Source organism: Zootoca vivipara, chromosome 5 (genome assembly GCF_965207765.1).
Source record: "Zootoca vivipara chromosome 5, rZooViv2.hap1.1, whole genome shotgun sequence".
Taxonomy (NCBI): Eukaryota; Metazoa; Chordata; class Lepidosauria; order Squamata; family Lacertidae; genus Zootoca; species Zootoca vivipara.
Window position 1 is genome coordinate 9819497 of NC_142588.1, and position 17083 is coordinate 9836579.

The 17083-nt window shown below is 44.6% G+C and overlaps 1 protein-coding gene across 2 annotated transcripts in view; it reads left to right on the forward strand.

The window, feature by feature from the left end:
- Window positions 1-17083, forward strand: part of LOC118096134 (WD repeat- and FYVE domain-containing protein 4) — a 158507-nt gene that overhangs the window by 67239 nt on the left and 74185 nt on the right. For both annotated transcript variants that reach the window (XR_015949956.1, XM_060275113.2), the window contains exons 31-33: window positions 437-628; window positions 2356-2492; window positions 16023-16100. Coding sequence is in view for 1 of the 2 variants with exons in the window: in XM_060275113.2 (XP_060131096.2) it covers window positions 437-628; window positions 2356-2492; window positions 16023-16100 (407 nt within the window). In the remaining variant the exon portion in view is untranslated. The remainder of the gene's footprint in view (window positions 1-436; window positions 629-2355; window positions 2493-16022; window positions 16101-17083) is intronic.

Here is a 17083-nt window from a genome sequence, read left to right on the forward strand (position 1 = left end):
GTATCAGTTCGTCTCCCGTTTTTCTCCGTTATTTTCTCCTGCCGGCGGCCATTTTTTCTCATTTGCCCTTCTATGGGCACAAAAAATAGCCGCCGCTGGCTTCAAAAGTCACATCTATGCATGACTTCCGGTGTCAGCGGCGGCCATTTTTGGTGCCCATAGATGGGCGGGGCGACACCAGAAGTTGCGTCGACGCACTTCCGGTCATGCGTAGAAGCTACTTTTGAAGCCGGCGGCGGCCATTTTTGGTGCCCATAGATGGGCGGGGCGACACCGGAAGTTACGTCAACGCAACTTCCAGTGTCACACGGCTGCCAGTCCCGGATTCTGCAGTCCGGGACATGGAAGGTAAGTCTAGAAGGGGTATGGTAATTAGCTTGCTTCCTGATGTCACCTTCTCCCACCAAACACTTTCCCCATTTTTCTTTGTTTCTAGTTCAGCAAGACATCTGGAAGGCAACCGAAGCCATCTGGATTCAACTTCTCTCTCAAAGGAGAAAGGATTTGGAAGATGCCTACAAGATGTCTCTCTCCACAGAGACAGCAGACAGTGCTGAGCAAGTGAAGATGACCGACATGAGTCCTTTCTGGGAAGAAATCATGAGAAAGGCTTGGAGGCATTACCTAGGTCTCTGCTCTTGAGTCACGCAAAGCTTTTAACAGAATCAACTTCACAGAATGTGTTTCTTTTTAATGACTTGAAGAGCTGTCATGATACCCTTTGATAGCACCTTGTAAACTTTGCCGTGACATTTTGCTGCCTGGTGATCAGAAGGCAGGATAGACCATTGATCTTCCCCTCACGAAAGTTCGTGGAAATTAGGTCAGCTGACAGGATGTGTCCCCCCCCCCCAATGGTCACCCGTTGCTGGCTCTCTGAGAGTCACATGGCTTTCTCCAAGCAGGCAATCGCCTGATCCATTTCAGTTTACACCACCCAAAGGAGCTGGTGGCCCAAGCAAGGCAAAGACTGATAGACCCAGAGTTTGGGAATGAACGCAAAACTAAGGCAAAGTCAGGATCCTGGATTAAGACCAAGATGCAGATTAAGTTTAAGACCACATTGAGCAGTGCACATTAAGCCCCATTCCCTGGCTGCATTTGGCCTCCTAAGCATAGCTGCCAAGTTTTCCCTTTTCTCGCGAGGAAGCCTATTCAGCATAAGGGAAAATCCCTGTAAAAAAGGGATAACTTGGCAGCTATGCTCCTAAGTGGCTGGTGCCATTTTCTACAGCCATTGACTTCTTCTAGGCTGCAGTAACCATCATCCTCATCATTTATTGTTTATACCCCACCCATCTGGCTGGGTTTCCTCAGCCACTCTGGGCGGCTCCCAACAGAATATTAAAAACACAATAAAACATCAAACCTTTAAAACTTCCCTAAACAGGGCTGCCTTCAGATGTCTTCTAAAAGAGAGCCAGTGTGGTGTAGTGGTTAAGAGCGGTAGACTCGTAATCTGGGGAACCGGGTTCACGTCTCTGCTCCTCCACATGCAGCTGCTGGGTGACCTTGGGCTAGTCACACTTCTCTGAAGTCTCTCAGCCCCACCCACCTCACAGGGTGTCTGTTGTGGGGGAGGAGGGGAAAGGAGATTGTTAGCCCCTTGTGACTCCTTCGGGTAGTGATAAAGCGGGATATCAAATCCAAACTTTTCTTCTTCTTCTTCTTCTTCTTCTTCTTCTTCTTCTTCTTCTTCTTCTTCTTCTTCTTCTTCTTCTTCTTCTTGTCAAGTAGTTTATTTCCTTGACATCTGATGGGAGGGCATTCCACAGGGCGGGTGCCACTACTGAGAAGGCCGTCCGTTTGGTTCCCTGTAACTTCGCTTCGCGCAGTGAGGGAACTGCCAGAAGGCCCTTGGAGCTAGATCTTAGTGTCCGGGATGAACAGTGAGGGTATAAGTAAATGTTCACAAGAACAGGATTCAGGACCCCCACTCCCCTGTGGTTTCTGTCTGTCTGTCTTTTTCTTGATTTAAAAGAACCAGCACACATGAGTGTTTGATTGGTAATGGAAGGACTGTCCCAAACCCAATGTACCTTAAGGGGCTGGTATGTGACCATCCACATTTGCCATCTTATTTGGGTTTTATGCCAAAGTTACTATAATGACTTATGTAGAAAAAATACCGGGGATTTTTTTCATTGATAATTTTTTGCTAGGTCGCCTCCACCACACCTGTAGAACTGGGGAGAGAGGAGGACTTTTAAACTCATGAGGACATGCTTTCAACTTGCCGTATATCCCATGTGCATACCTGGTTCATGCTCTTTGTACCTTCTGACGTATTTCCTAACTTGTAGAAACCTTTGCCTGCTTTGGTTTCAACAACTGCTTCTTCTCCTTTGTCTTTAGCGTCAGAGAAGAAATTTCCCCAGAGCAAGGTTCCAGCTCAGCCTTCAGACAAGCCGCGTTCTTGGAGCGGAAGCTTGTCTTCAGCGGTGAAACTGACCCCCAGCCAGAACCTTAAGCAGACGGGATACAAAATGCAGGTAACATGCATCTTCTAAACAAATCTTAGGCTTTGGGCAAGGCATCTGGTAAGAAAAAACAAAACTCAAAGGGCCTTGGCAAGTGCCTGGCATCACAGCAGGGTGGTAAAGCAGGGGCAAAAGTAGGCTTTATTTCACTCGGGTCAAAGACCCAGTTTGGTACCCCCAAGTGTATTTCTGCACACACACACACACTCTCCCCCTCACACACACACACAAACACAGGCTGCGAGCCTCAATGGCCTCCCTCTAGAGACTTCACCCAGGATAAAAAAACCAGACTAGCTTTACCTCAGAATGCATCTGCTACTTTTTGTTTGTTTCTAGAATTTTACTTCTTTTTTTTACAACATATCAAAAATATTCAGGACACATATCCCATATTTCATATCCATACATTTTAAGAATTGCTAAACAATTATTAATTTCCTCTTTAAACTGTCAAACTTTTATAAAACCCAACGTAAGAATGAAGACTGTTCTGTTTCAGCTTTATTTGTTCTCAAGTTCTTAAAAAAAACCTCATAATACAGTCATACCTCGGTTTAAGTACGCTTCGGTTTGAGTACTTTCAGTTTAAGTACTCCGCGGACCTGGAAGTGTTTACTTCCAGGTTCCACCACGCGTGCATGCGCAGAAGCGATCTGCGTGCTTCGCGCATGCGCAGAAGCACTCTATCGGCGCTTCGCTCACACGCACTACCACCACTCGGATTAAGTACTTTGGGGGGTGCAAATGGCACCCCAGAACCAATTAAGTACTTAACCCGAGGTACCACTGTAAATGTTAATTTTTTTTTCACCTACAATACTGTCTTATTTATTTTATAGCACAGTACATTGATTATTGCCTTCATTTTATGGATCAATGGTCTCATTAGACAGTAAAATTCATGTTAAATTGCTGTTTTAGGGGGTGTTTTTCATCGCCTGGAACAGATTAATCCACTTTCCATTACTTTCAGTGGGAAAGTTCGCTTCAGTTTAAGTACGCTTCAATTTAAGTACGGACTTCCGGAACCAATTAAGTACTTAACCTGAGGTACCACTGTAATGATAATTTTTTATTTATAGCCCGCCCATCTGGCTGGGTTTCCCCAGCCACTCTGGGTGGCTCCCAACAGAATATTAAAAATGCTATAAAACATCAAAGATTAAAAACTTCCCTAAACAAGTCTCCTTCAGATGTCTTATAAAAGTCGGAGAGTTGTTTATTTCCTTGACATCTGATGGGAGGGCGTTCCGCAGGGCGGGCACCACCACCAAGAAGGCCTGGTTCTCTGTAACTTCAGTTCTTGTAGTGAGGGAAGCGCCAGAAGGCCCTTGGAGCTGGACCTCAGTGTCCAGGCTGAACGAGGGGGATGGAGACGCTCCTTCAGGTATACTGGGCCATCGGTATAATCTACACCGATGTGGCTTATGCCAAGTTCGTAACAATTCAACCACTCCATCCAATCTTCAACAGAAGAATTTATCTCGAAAGTTGATTTTCCTCAGATTTCTTTCTCTCTTCCCAGACTCCCATCCAGTTAAACCCAGCTCTTAATACCCCACTCAGTGATTGTAGGTACAACTGTACCTCTGCCTTCTCCTAACAATGTGCTATTAAAATTCCACATTAAATTAAAAACCCCATTCCCATTATTTATTTGTGGCCAATTTTGCCGTTTTGAGTTGAAAACGAAAGATAGGAAATGTGGAGGGCCTAAAAATGCAAAGGAGGCAGCGATTCGTGGGGCTAAGAGAGGCTTGACTGGGAGTTGCGTGGGAGAAAAAGTCATCTCTTCTGACACTGAGGTCGTCGTCCACTCGCTCTCTGTCTGCTAACATCTTGAGTTGAAATATATTTGTTATCAGCATAATTTGGGCATAATTTGGGTGGCTTTTATCTCCAGCACTGCAAAGCAGAGCAAATGTTTAATAAGAAGGCTCAAGGCTTGTCCTTTGCCTCCTTTTGTTGAGCAACTCGCTTCCAGGTGTGCTGTGAGTCCATGATACAATTGAGTGCTGGCACCAACTATTTGCCTTGGGGTCTGTTTAATTATTTCTTAAAATTAATTTTGATTATTACAGCTGATTGCACCTCAGTGAGCAAAGTAATTGATATTTGTTAATGCATCCCAAGGAACGCTTTGTACAACATGCTTTTTTGCTGTTGAAGGTTAAAGACTGTTATTGGTTTTCCCCCTAAATATGCCCACATCATTAGTTCTTGCAGCAGAAAAGGTTGCCATCTGGAAAAGGCAGCGCAGAGACATTATTCAGGCACAAGTGCATGAAATTGGTGTTTCTGCATCTTCTGTCTTTCTTCGCTGAAAGGGAGAGGCTCATAATTAAAGGAAGAGCTGGGTTCTGGGACATTACTCATTTTGTGTTATTCTTTATCATGTCAGCGCCTGACAGCTCCGAATCTGATAAATTGTGCTTTCTAGTGTGACACGGAACCAAGTTTCCAAATCTTTCCCTCTTTCCCTGCTCCAGGCAGTTGTGTGTTTATGTGCTTCTCAGGCAGGCTGGCCTGCTCTGCAGTGGACAATGGTACTTGCTAGAGATTGTCTCTGTGGTAGTGAGATACACAAATGGGTGCAGACTTACTTTGCATGAAAGCAAAATGGCTTAAGTGTCTCCCCTAAGGCCAGGCCTGACCTTCTTTTAGCTCTGGTGCACTTTGCAAAGAGATTAGCCGAGTGTGAGGATGGCTATTTGACTAGGACTCAATTTAAGTCAAACACCATGGCTTAACCAGTGGCCAGCGGTAAATCAATCAATGTTGTTCAGGCAGAAAAGGAGCAGAAACAGGAACTCATTTAGTGATTGAGTTTTGTTCAGTTTTTGGCTACTTTTTAAAGAGGGAAATTAATATGTGAGTGTCAAGCGCTTCCTTTCAAAATATGGATTTGGTAAGTTAAAAGAATGGTTTACTTACAAATTTTCCAAAGGTCAGATTCATGTGCTTTTCCATACAGCAGTCAGAAAAGTTGCACAGGCAGTAAAACGTAGCTTAGTTACAAAGTGGTAAAAGTTCCCAGCTTATTGGTACAGAGTGCCTGGTGAGATCCATGCAGTTGAGCTGGAGCAACCAGCTCAAACCTCTTCACACACTGAGCTTTTTGGCTAGACAGAATACAACAATAGGCTTGATTACCTATTTCCTCCCAAGATGCTGGGAAGTGATACAGGACACCTTACTCTATGGCGTTAACCCCTTCGAGTATTAATTAGACTTAACCATGTTGGTTATATGAGGCTGGTTATCCCAGTGGCGTAGCCTACCTTACTGCCACCCGGGGCGGACAGGCACGCCTGGGGGTGCACACACAAAGGGTGCAGAGGGAGCATGGGTCTCCAGAGCTCCCTCACACGCAGGAGCCCAGCCAGGGAGAGGGGCAGCAGGAAAGGGACGCTGCTGCTGCTGCCTCTCCCTCCATCGCTTCCAAATCGCAGGAAGCCTGACCTGGGAGTGCACAGCCTGGTGGTGGCAGGCCATTGTTCAAGCTTCAACACAGAGCCCAGTGGAGCACAGAGATGCTGCCATTGCCTCTCTCCTCCTCACCGGTGCTTCTGCCCCCAGTTCAGGCCTGATCCCCGGGGGCCGGGAGGGCTAGGCCTGGCGGCGCTACACCAGGCTATCCTGCCTCGCGCATCGGAGCCTTGGGGTGGGGCAGAGATGCTGCCTCTCCCCTCCCCTGCTTCCACCCCCCCTGGGTCAGCCTCTTTGTGCACATGGAAGCGTTGTTTGTTGGTCAGATCATATACGACAACTTAACTCCTGTGATGCTCAGCATCATGCCAGTAGAAACTGGACAGCAAACGCCACTGAGCTCAGTGAGCCGTCTAATTGAACATTCTTAGGATTGCTCTAGGGACACGGGTGGCGCTGGGGTCTAAACCACTGAGCCCCCCGGGCTTGCTGATCGGAAGGTCGGTGGTTCGAATCCCTGCGACGGGGTGAGCTCCCATTCCTCGGTCCCAGCTCCTGCCAACCTAGCAGTTCGAAAGCACCTCAAAGTGCAAGTAGATAAATAGGTACCGCTCCGGCGGGAAGGTAAACGGTGTTTCCGTGCGTTGCTCTGGTTCACCAGAAGCGGCTTAGTCATGCTGGCCACATGACCCAGAAAAACTGTCTGCGGACAAACGTCGGCTCCCTCGGCCTGTAAAGCGAGATGAGCGCTGCAACCCCAGAGTCGTTTGCGACTGGACTTAATTGCCAGGGGTCCTTTACCTTTTTAGGATTGCTCTGCTGTTCATGTTGTGTTAAGGAACGGTCTACCAAAGCCCTTTCCAGACATGGGGTTCTGTAGCAGCTAAAGCAAGCAGGTTGTACATGTCAAAATCCCTTTTGAGACTTTCTCTTACCATTATGTTTGCTCTGCTATTTCTATTCTTTCAAGAGCCAAACAAGCAAACATATAATTATATTTCTGTGCATCATTTGTGTAACGTCTTTATCTTCATAATAGAAGGATAATTAACATCACTAATTATCTAATTAAGTTCATTAAGCATCTACCAACAGTGCACTATGAAGCTGACATTATGTTCCACTGTCAACAAATGCTTTGATTTCTTAAGTAATTAAAATGTAAATTAGCATGGCATTAAATACACAAGGGAAGTTTTGATATTCATTTCAAAACTGCTCATGGCAACCCTCTTTTTTTTCTTCTTTCCTTCAGTGAAACCAGACAATTTGCTATTAATGATGTATATTAAACTCTTTCCCCTTTGCAACATGAATGCCTGCTTTGATAACTAGCTTGCAAATAGAACGCTGTGATGTAGCAAAAGGCAGGCAAATTATGTGAAGCTACTGAGCTGGGTGGGTTTTGTGAGTCCAGGAAGGCGTCTCCGGTTTGTATTAGTGAAATATATGTTAATCTGTGACACCATTGCTCACACACAGAGACCGCAGGCACGTATATGTTGGTCTAGCGACATGTTACCTAGACGTTTCATAATATGACTTTGGCCTTGAGGTTCTTGTGTCTGAGGGTGGCCTTGAATCTTATGTCATCAAATGAATCGGAATCAGGAGAATCTTTATTTGCATCAGCCACTAGCCCTAGCAATAAAATAAAATAAAATGCACTGAAGATAGAGGTAGAAACTTAACTATAGAAAATACATTTGGGGGTTTACATGAATAATCAAATAATAGATCTTATTCTAATTACCCCCACTAAAAACCTTGCAGTTTTTGCTGTCACCTGATCATCTTGATCTGCTAAAAGAAAGGACACAGAATGAATGTTTGAGTAACCTGGCATGGACAATAATAGGGAGGTAATATCCTCACTCCTCAAATCTTTATAAAGAGTACAAGCCAGAAACACATGAGCCATGGGCTCAATACTGCCATCTCCACAGGGACGTAACTGTTTTCCCAGTGGAATTTTTTGAAATCAACCCTCAAATTCAGCCAAAGGCAGCCTATTCAATCTTGCAAAAGTGAAAGCGCGTCTGTATTTTGGAATTGTTAAATTTCTCAAACAGGGTGCCAGAGGTGGAAAATACTGTAATCATACCCCGGACAGAATTTCCTGATTGTGGCCAGATTATTCTGTCACTCGATTTCATATAGGCACTGTCTAATTAAATTATTTGCTTTACCGAAGCCCGGTGTCAATAACTGTTGTGGTGATAAACCAGAAAAGTAAAGCTTTTGGCTGACAATTTTAGTCCAAGCGCTCTCATGTGTCATCTCATGCAGCTATGCATTTATATTGGCCGCAATTTATCACAAAGTTCTCCTTGCACAAACTCTCACTGAATGGGAATTGTGCAAGAGCAGATATGGCCCCTTTCTTCACTGTCTACCACCCACAGTCAATCTTAGGAATGCCCAGCCTGTGCTCTGATTGTCTTCCATTCATTTCTCTGTGTGATATTCCATGAAGTGCTTTGCCACAAGGTCACATTGAGGCTCCGTGACTGTGGTTTCTCTTCCTGGCAGTTGCTGCTTTCTAAGTGTAGCTGGTTGGAATGGGGGTTGGGGGGGGAGAGAGATGGGGTAGAGAAACCAGGATTTTCATTTGGCTTGCTATTCCCCAACCATGTGGGGGTTCCTGGAATGAAGTGCAGTTGGCAATGTGCATTAGCCTCCTAGAGGGTTAAGGCGCTAAGTTTACATGAGACGCTCTAATGGTTGGAGCTGCAGTCTGTTGAAACACAAAATGAGCATTTGATCCCTATTATGAGCGGCAGTGAGAATGAGATGTTTAATGAAAGTGCAAAAACAGAATCACTCGCTCTGTGACTGTACCCAAAGAGCAAAAAGAAAGAAAGATCTTCTTTTTTTGCATTCAGCTGTTATGGAGAACAGCTTAAAAACCATTCAAGTAACAAAGTTGCATAATCACACAGGGTGGGTGTGTGAAACTACTTTTATTACAATAATATGAGGGTGAAAGAGGAGAGCGCAAATTATGGTCTGAAGCTCAACATCAAAAAAACCAAGATCATGGCCACTGGTCCCATCACCTCCTGGCAAATAGAAGGGGAAGAAATGGAGGCAGTGGGAGATTTTACTTTCTTGGGCTCCTTGATCACTGCAGATGGTGACAGCAGTCACGAAATTAAAAGACGCCTGCTTCTTGGGAGAAAAGCAAGGACAAACCTAGACAGCATCTTAAAAAGCAGAGACATCACCTTGCCGACAAAGGTCCGTATAGTTAAAGCAATGTTTTTCCCGGTAGTGATGTATGGAAGTGAGAGCTAGACCATATAGAAGGCTGATCGCCGAAGAATTGATGCTTTTGAATTATGGTGCTGGAGGAGACTCTTGAGAGTCCCATGGACTGCACGAAGATCAAACCTATCCATTCTTAAGGAAATCAGCACTGAGTGCTCACTGGAAGGACAGACCCTGAAGATGAGGCTCCAATACTCTGGCCACCTCATGAGAAGAGAAGACTCCCTGGAAAAGACCCTGATGTTGGGAAAGATGGAGGGCACAAGGAGAAGGGGACAGCAGAGGACGAGACGGCTGGACAGTGTTCTCGAAGCTACGAACGTGAGTCTGACCAAACTGCAGGAGGCAGTGGAAGACAGGAGTGCCTGGCGTGCTCTGGTCCATGGGGTCACGAAGAGTCGGACACAACTAAACAACTAAACAACAACAACAACAAATTTAGAAAAGATCTGTACTAACCATATACTCACGTAAATGATAGGATGTGAATTAAACAATTACAGTTGTACCTAGGATCCCAAACGCCTTGGTATTCAGATGTTTTGGCTCCCAAACGCCGCAAACCCAGAAGTGAATGTTACGGTTTGCAAATGTTCTTTGGAACCCGAATGTCCAACGGGGCTTCCGCGGTTTCCGATTGGCTGCAGGAGCTTCCTGCAGCCAATCAGAAGCCGTGCTTTGGTTTCTGAACGTTTTGGAAGTTGAATGAACATGGTGCGACTGTGTTTTAAAGTTCTGAACATATTCAGAACACTGTCATCTTCTTCAGTGGGGTTGTTTGCAACAACCTTTACAACACCTGACCCTCAAACTGCGGGATTGTTGAAATATATGCAACAAGAAATTAATCAAATTGAGTCATGTGACTCAAATTGGGTCTACTAGATCCATTTGGGGTGAAAAAAAGCAATGTGGACTAAAGAATAGTCTGCAACATTTCTCCGATGAATATAGGGGCGTCCTAAAGGAAAAGTGGAACATTCTGGGATCAAATCAGAAACCAGGACGCCTTATGGAAATCGGGGGCTGTCCCTGGAAAATAGGGACATTTGGAGGGTCTGATAAAATTGTTTCTGGGGCCCAGGATTATAGACCTAGAACTAAAGCTTCACTAGTTTCATAGCAGATCCACCCCTGCCTGCTTCCACACAAGACTATTGGCTACCTAATCTGCCCTCTGATAAAAAATGCCATTCACTTGGGATTCCTTCCTGGTAAAGGAAATATATCAGCATTGCTTTTCCTAGTAGCTGCCTTACACTACCGATCGTTAAACATACCTGAATGTTTCCAACAGTCTCCAGCAGTATAGGATCCCGCCACCGCAGGGAAGTGGCTTCCATATAGCTTTGTGCTTGTATGTTGATCGGTAGAGAGGGTTTACGTGCAGAGCTAAGCCGTGAAGGAGACTCCTGGCTCATTGACTTCTGCCTGCTGGCCCAGGCCCTTGGTGAGGGATTCTTCCACTTTCTAGGTCAGTTTTTATGGGAGTTGGGTATGAGTTATGTAATAGTTTTGTGAGGCCGCAACTGCGATTACGAGCTTAATGATGCTTCAAGCAAGCAAAACAAGCCAACTATAATGGCTTCCATCAGTGTTTTACAGTTTGCTTCCTGGAGAGGTGATGCTGGTCAGAGCTGGATGCCGGCCAGTGTCAACTGGAATCCCATAGATCTTGTAGCACATTAACTTAAGAGCCCAGACCAAGCAGAAGCAGGACAGTTTGTTGTGAAGAATTGCCATGCCTCTGGCATGTAAGGGCTACAGGTTGACAAAGCCTGGCCAGCATTCTGAGGCAATTTGACCAACCTTGCCTTAGAATAAACTTGTTTCTGTAGGATGTGATCCATGAGACGCAGACAAGTACAACATTCCTTGTAATGCTAGAGAAGACATGTGGGAGAATGTTTGGTCCAGCCAGTTGAAACTTCCTGTTCCTCCTGGCTGGAGCATCTTTGCTTTTGCATGTGGTAGAAGGTGGGTGTCTCCTAACCTGTCCAGGTAACAAAAGGACGAGGCACGCCACACCCTTCCTTCTTTTTGACTTCCTTCTTCATTTGACCAGCTTTTAGCTAGCACTGCTCTGGGGATTATTCCCCCATTTGGGTAGATCCACGTGTACATATTTGTAACTAAGTCTGCCTTCAGGGAAACAACTGTGAACTGATGTGAGTAAACAAATTTTATCATCTTTAAATATGACTGTGGCGTCTTTATTCTTTTTAAGAGGGGTTCAAGGGAACTTACCAGGAACGTGCAATTCAATCTGAGACAGATCGAATTGTATAATAGTGAGAGGCTCACACGAGCCTGCAATCAGTTATCTGCTGTGCGTGAGAAGCTGAGTGTAGACTCTGCTAAGTAAAGGAACTTGCTAGCCCAAGTTAGGAAGGATAATACCGGTAATAAACAATATATCCTCTCCTGCCACCCTGAACATTCCCCCAGTTTCCTCTCTTCTTGAAATGACTCGGTGTTAATTAACAAGCCATCAAAGCTGGGCTGAGTATAATGAAGCATCTCTTGTTGGCTGGAAGCCTTGCCAAAATAAAAAGGGCAGCCTTTCTCAACCCTGAGTCCCCAGATGTTGTTGGACTACAACTCCCATCATCCCTGACCACTGCTCCTGCTGGCTAGGGGTGATGGGAGTTGTAGTCCGACAACATCTGTTGACTCAAGGGTGATAAAGGCCACTCTAGCACATAGCTCTGACCATGCACAGATCCCATTCATTTCAATTACAATTAACCAGGATGGAGTTGTCCATTTTTGGGGGGAGATGGTGTCTTCTGCCTGCACAACATGTGATTGAGAACCATAACCTTCCAGAATCATAGAACTGTAGAGCAGTGATGGCCAAACTTCACCCTCCAGTTGTTGTTGGACTACAACTCCCATCATCCCTAGCTAACAGGACCAACAGTGGTCAGGGATGATGGGAATTGTAGTCCCAAAACAGCTGGAGGGCTGAGTTTGGCCATCACTGCTGTAGAGGGGCCATGAGGGTCATCTTTTCCAACCCCTTGCAATCAGGGCCGGATTTAGGTTTGATGAGGCCCTAACCTACTGAAGGTAATGGGGCCCTTTATATGTCTAGCTGCCCTTTGTCAACAACAAATTGCCACTGTTTTTTGTGTTGAATATATGGTAATTTATGGACCTAATAGGCATCTAAAGCCATTTGCACATGCAGAATGTAAGCACCCTATATAGAGAAATGAGCAAACCAGTGATATTTTAGGGATCAGGCTAGCAGGCGGGGCCCATTGCTTACATCATAGGAGCCTACACAACACAAAACACTGTTGCTGTATGTAGGTTTTATTTTATTTTTTATCTTATATTTTGGAAATGTACATCCAGGGTTTTTTTCTTTAAATTTTTTTGGGGTTCCCAAGAGAGTGGGGCCCTAAGCTATAGCTCGTTTATCTTGTACATAAATCTAGCACTGCATGCAATGCAGGAATCTTTTCCTAACATGGGGCTCAAACCCACCACTCTGAGATTAAGAGTCTCATGCTTTACCAATTGAGCTATTCATGGGGGAACCTTCCATGGTTACAAAAGGCTCCACCTCTGCATTGAGCCTTGCTTTCCCCAGATGAGTTATAGAACTCCAAAGAAAGCTGTTCGTCTTTAAATTACTTATCCCAGCACCTTGAATACAAGCTGTTCAAGTTTTAGGATCATTTCCCACACTGCAAAGACTCCTAATTGATCATAAGATGATTGCTGCTTAAAGGCATGGGTGGCGACGAAGAAATGGAATAAATAAGTTTGCAAAGCTAGGAAAGTTGGGGTGGAATAAAAGGGGACACTGTATGGAGCTCTATAATATTTAATCCCCCCCTGTTTGCCAAAATTTCGGCTGTTCACAATACAAACTTTAAAACAGCGATAAAGGCCGTGCAGGCATTTAGAATGCATATTGTAGTTAAGCATCAGTAAATTCAATCAACCAGCCTTCATCTAGCCAGAGGGCATTACAGAAATCAATAAAGAACAACACATTTGAAATATGATAAAACAAAAAAGGATGTAATAACATGGAATATTTTAGTAAAACTAGAGTAATATAGGGCTGCCCTTTTTATCTTTTTAAGGGGGACATTCGGGTGAACAGGGAGAAGGGGGGTGGTTTACCGTGGGGCTGCTGGTGGATTCTCTCCCCCTCCTTTATAACTTGAGGGGAGGGGCTTACAGTGGTTTACAGGGGCTCCTTACCTTTTTTGTGGGGGTAACTTATTTTATTTCTTAAATCAAAGCAATATATATCTATGCCTGCCTGCCTGCATGCCTGCCTGCATGCCTGCATGCCTGCCTGCCTGCCCATCTATCTTTTTGACAACATCAAACATCAACATTCTTTCCCGAAGAAAGTTAAGCATTTAAAAAGTAAAATTAATTTTATTCAAATATGCTGGTTCGTAATGTTTTTTCACAGAAAGATTACATTATTTCCTCCCGGAATGACTTTCCTAAGAAAAAGGGTAAAGGTAAAGGACCCCTGACTGTTAAGTCCAGTCGCAGATGGCTCTGGGGTTGCGGTGCTCATCTCGCTCTACTGGCTGAGGGAGCCGACGTTTGTCCGCAGACAGTTTTTCTGGGTCATGTGGCCAGCAGGACTAAGCTGTTTCTGGCGAAACCAGAGCAGCGCACGGAAACACTGTTTACCTTCCCGCCGGAGCAGTACCTAGTTATCCACTTGCACTTTGACGCACTTCCGAACTGCTACTCACATGATTATTCCCCTCTGAGGGTTACGTGAGTCAGTTTAACACAGGAAGCTCAGTGTTAACATAACATGAGTGGGAAATGATCACGATACTTCCTTAAAGTAACGTATTGCTTTAACACTCTCTTACTTTTCCAAGTTTCTGCCATGGAGAAATACAGTATATATTATATGCATACAAAGCCAGTATCTTTAAGCCTAAGTAGGTATTTGGTCAAGCAATTGGTATAGCAAATAAATGCACGCCATGTATTTATATACACAGCTACTGTATGTGAATTTATCACTGACAGGTTGTTTGTGACAGGAGGAACATTTTTTCCTTGCCAATGAAAATTAGTACATGTAAATGAATAGAAAGAAAACCTACCCATGTGATGCTGACAAAAAAACCTTGCGCACACACTGTGTAAAAGAATTAAAGTTTACTACCCCCCCCTGCTCTTTCCATAGCTCTCATTCCACGTCTCTCTTCTCCCCCAACCTTGATTTAAAACCTGAGATTTTGATTTAAAACCTGAGGTTTGTGCATTTCAATTTAGGGCTGAGCTGAATATGAAACAGCGTTCACTTTGTTTTTGTATAATTTTAATTAAGTTTTTTCAGTTTTACATTTTAGAATATTCATTTAAACAACCTTAAAATACCAGTGACTGCCCTTCTTCTCTTTCCATGGTTCATTTTGCATGCTATAAATCCTTGCATATTTTACATAAACTAAACCATTCGGTATTCCATTATTACATCCATCAAAACTTATTTACACTGTCGAATTTATCTTAATGTTGCCAACGTTTTCAAGTGTACACAATTTTCACTCATATATTCAATAAACCTTTTCCATTCTTCTTTAAATGTATGTTCCTCTTGTTCTTGTATTCTATATGTTAAGTCTTCAAGCTGCACATATTCCATCAGCTTAAGTTGCCATTCTTCTTTAGTTGGGACCTCATTCATTTTCCGTTTTTGGGCTAACAAAACACGGACCGCAGTACAGTGGTACCTCGCAAGACGAATGCCTCACGCAACAAAAAACTCGCAAGACGAAAGCATTTTGCGATGTGTTTGGTGACTCGCAAGACGAAGTTTTCTATGGCCGCGCTTCGCAAGACAAAATTTTTTGGTGGTTTTTTGTTTGTTGGTTTTTTTGCTTCGCAAGACGAAATTATCGCAAGACGAAGTGACTCGCGGAACGAATTAATTTCGTCTTGCGAGGCACCACTGTAGTGGCATACATACATAGCCTTTTTTGACACCTGGGAATTTCCATCTGAATTATTCCTCTACAAAAAAGTACTTTAAAACATTTTTTCAATTCATTATGAATTATTTCCCAACACTCTTTTACCCTTTTACAAGACCACCACATATGATAGAACGTACCCCCAGCCTCATTGCATCTCCAGCACTTATCTGATTCAGACTTACACATCTTAGCAAGCCTAAAGGTAAAGGTAAAGGGACCCCTGACCATTAGGTCCAGTCGTGACCGACTCTGGGGTTGCGCGCTCATCTTGCATTATTGGCCGAGGGAGCCGGCGTACAGCTTCCAGGTCATGTGGCCAGCATGACAAAGCCACTTCTGGTGAACCAGAGCAGCACACGGAAACGCCGCTTACCTTTCCGCTGTAGCGGTTCCTATTTATCTACTTGCACTTTGGCGTGCTTTCGAACTGCTAGGTTGGCAGGAGCTGGGACTGAGCAACGGGAGCTCACCCCGTCACAGGGATTCAAACCGCCCACCTTCTGATCAGCAAACCCTAGGCTCTGTGGTTTAACCCAAGCCTACTCAGAGTTAAATACCATCTGTGAATCATTTTCAGGTAGTTCTCCTTCAAGGAATAACATACTGTAAACTTCAGATCACTCTTCCAAAGTTTCCCCCAGAGATTCAAATCCATATTATGTCCTATATCTATTGCCCATTGTGTCATAGAAGCTTTGACAAGCTCATATTTTGTTTCCCAATCAAATAACAAATTGTACATTTTAGATAACAGTTTTTCTTTGTTTTGTTAAAAGTTCTTTTTCAAATCATGAGCTTTGGTCCAAAAAACCGTTTCCCCCACAAACCGGTTTGTAACGTCTCCTTACTCTTTCACCAGGACTTTGCATCGCGTTTGGAAGAATACAGGAGAAGTGGTCAAGAACTGTATGCGCTTTTGTGCAAGGACCATGCTGAGGTAGGAAGTCCCAGACTCATTTTTCTGCTCCTAGCCAAATGAGGGTTGGGCACATGGGCTAGTATTCAACAAGGGAGGAGTTGCGTTTTGAACATAGCCGTTTTCTGGGCAACCTAAATGCAAAACATCACTGAGTTTTGGGAACCCATGCAACATTGGACTCATGGACTCATTGGACTCAACCCATGGACTCAGAAGGGCAGGTGTCATTGGTGTGATGTTTCGTTGCATGTTCAGACCCAGAGACCTCCCCCCTAAATAAATTCACACTTGACTCAAATTTTAGTTTGGTTTTTGGCAGAATTTAGGCCACAACTTCATTGATTACAGAAAGTAAGTGGTTGCATAGGCTCTGGTTCGACTAGCTCCCTGCACCCTTGCAGGTAGCGCTGACCCAGGGCACCAGCCTGGGTGAACACCTGGATAGGCGGAAAGCCGGGAACAGACCATGTCCGCCACCCAGATGTCCCCCTGGACTCAGGCATGGGCACAACCCCCTCTCAGGGGTTGACTAAATCATTTGAGTCCCTGGATTCCTTTAACGGAATACCCTTCACATAGGGATGGCGAGAGCATTCTCCCATCCCTATCACCTGAACCAGTGCCTAAACGCAACCTTACAAGTTGTGACGATTTGCTACGCAGCAGGCAAAACCCAAATGGCAACTGCCAATCAGCCAAGTAGGGGAAATTCCTGCCGTGCCCCTGTCCCAACGACAGACGACACACGATGGCATAGCAAGGTCAAGCGCAAAAGCCCTAAAAGTAGGGAGAGGTGGGCGGGTGTTCCGAATGCACGCGCCGAAAGAGGAAGCTCTGAGTCACATGCATGGGTATATATAGGTCCCTCGATCCTTTTGGACTGCACCCCGTTGGCTGGATTGAATCCAGCATCGAGGGACCTACTAATCGGATGTTGTGGCTGAGCAATCTTACCCACCCACAATACAGGAGATCGGTTTCCAGGTCTCACCACAACATGT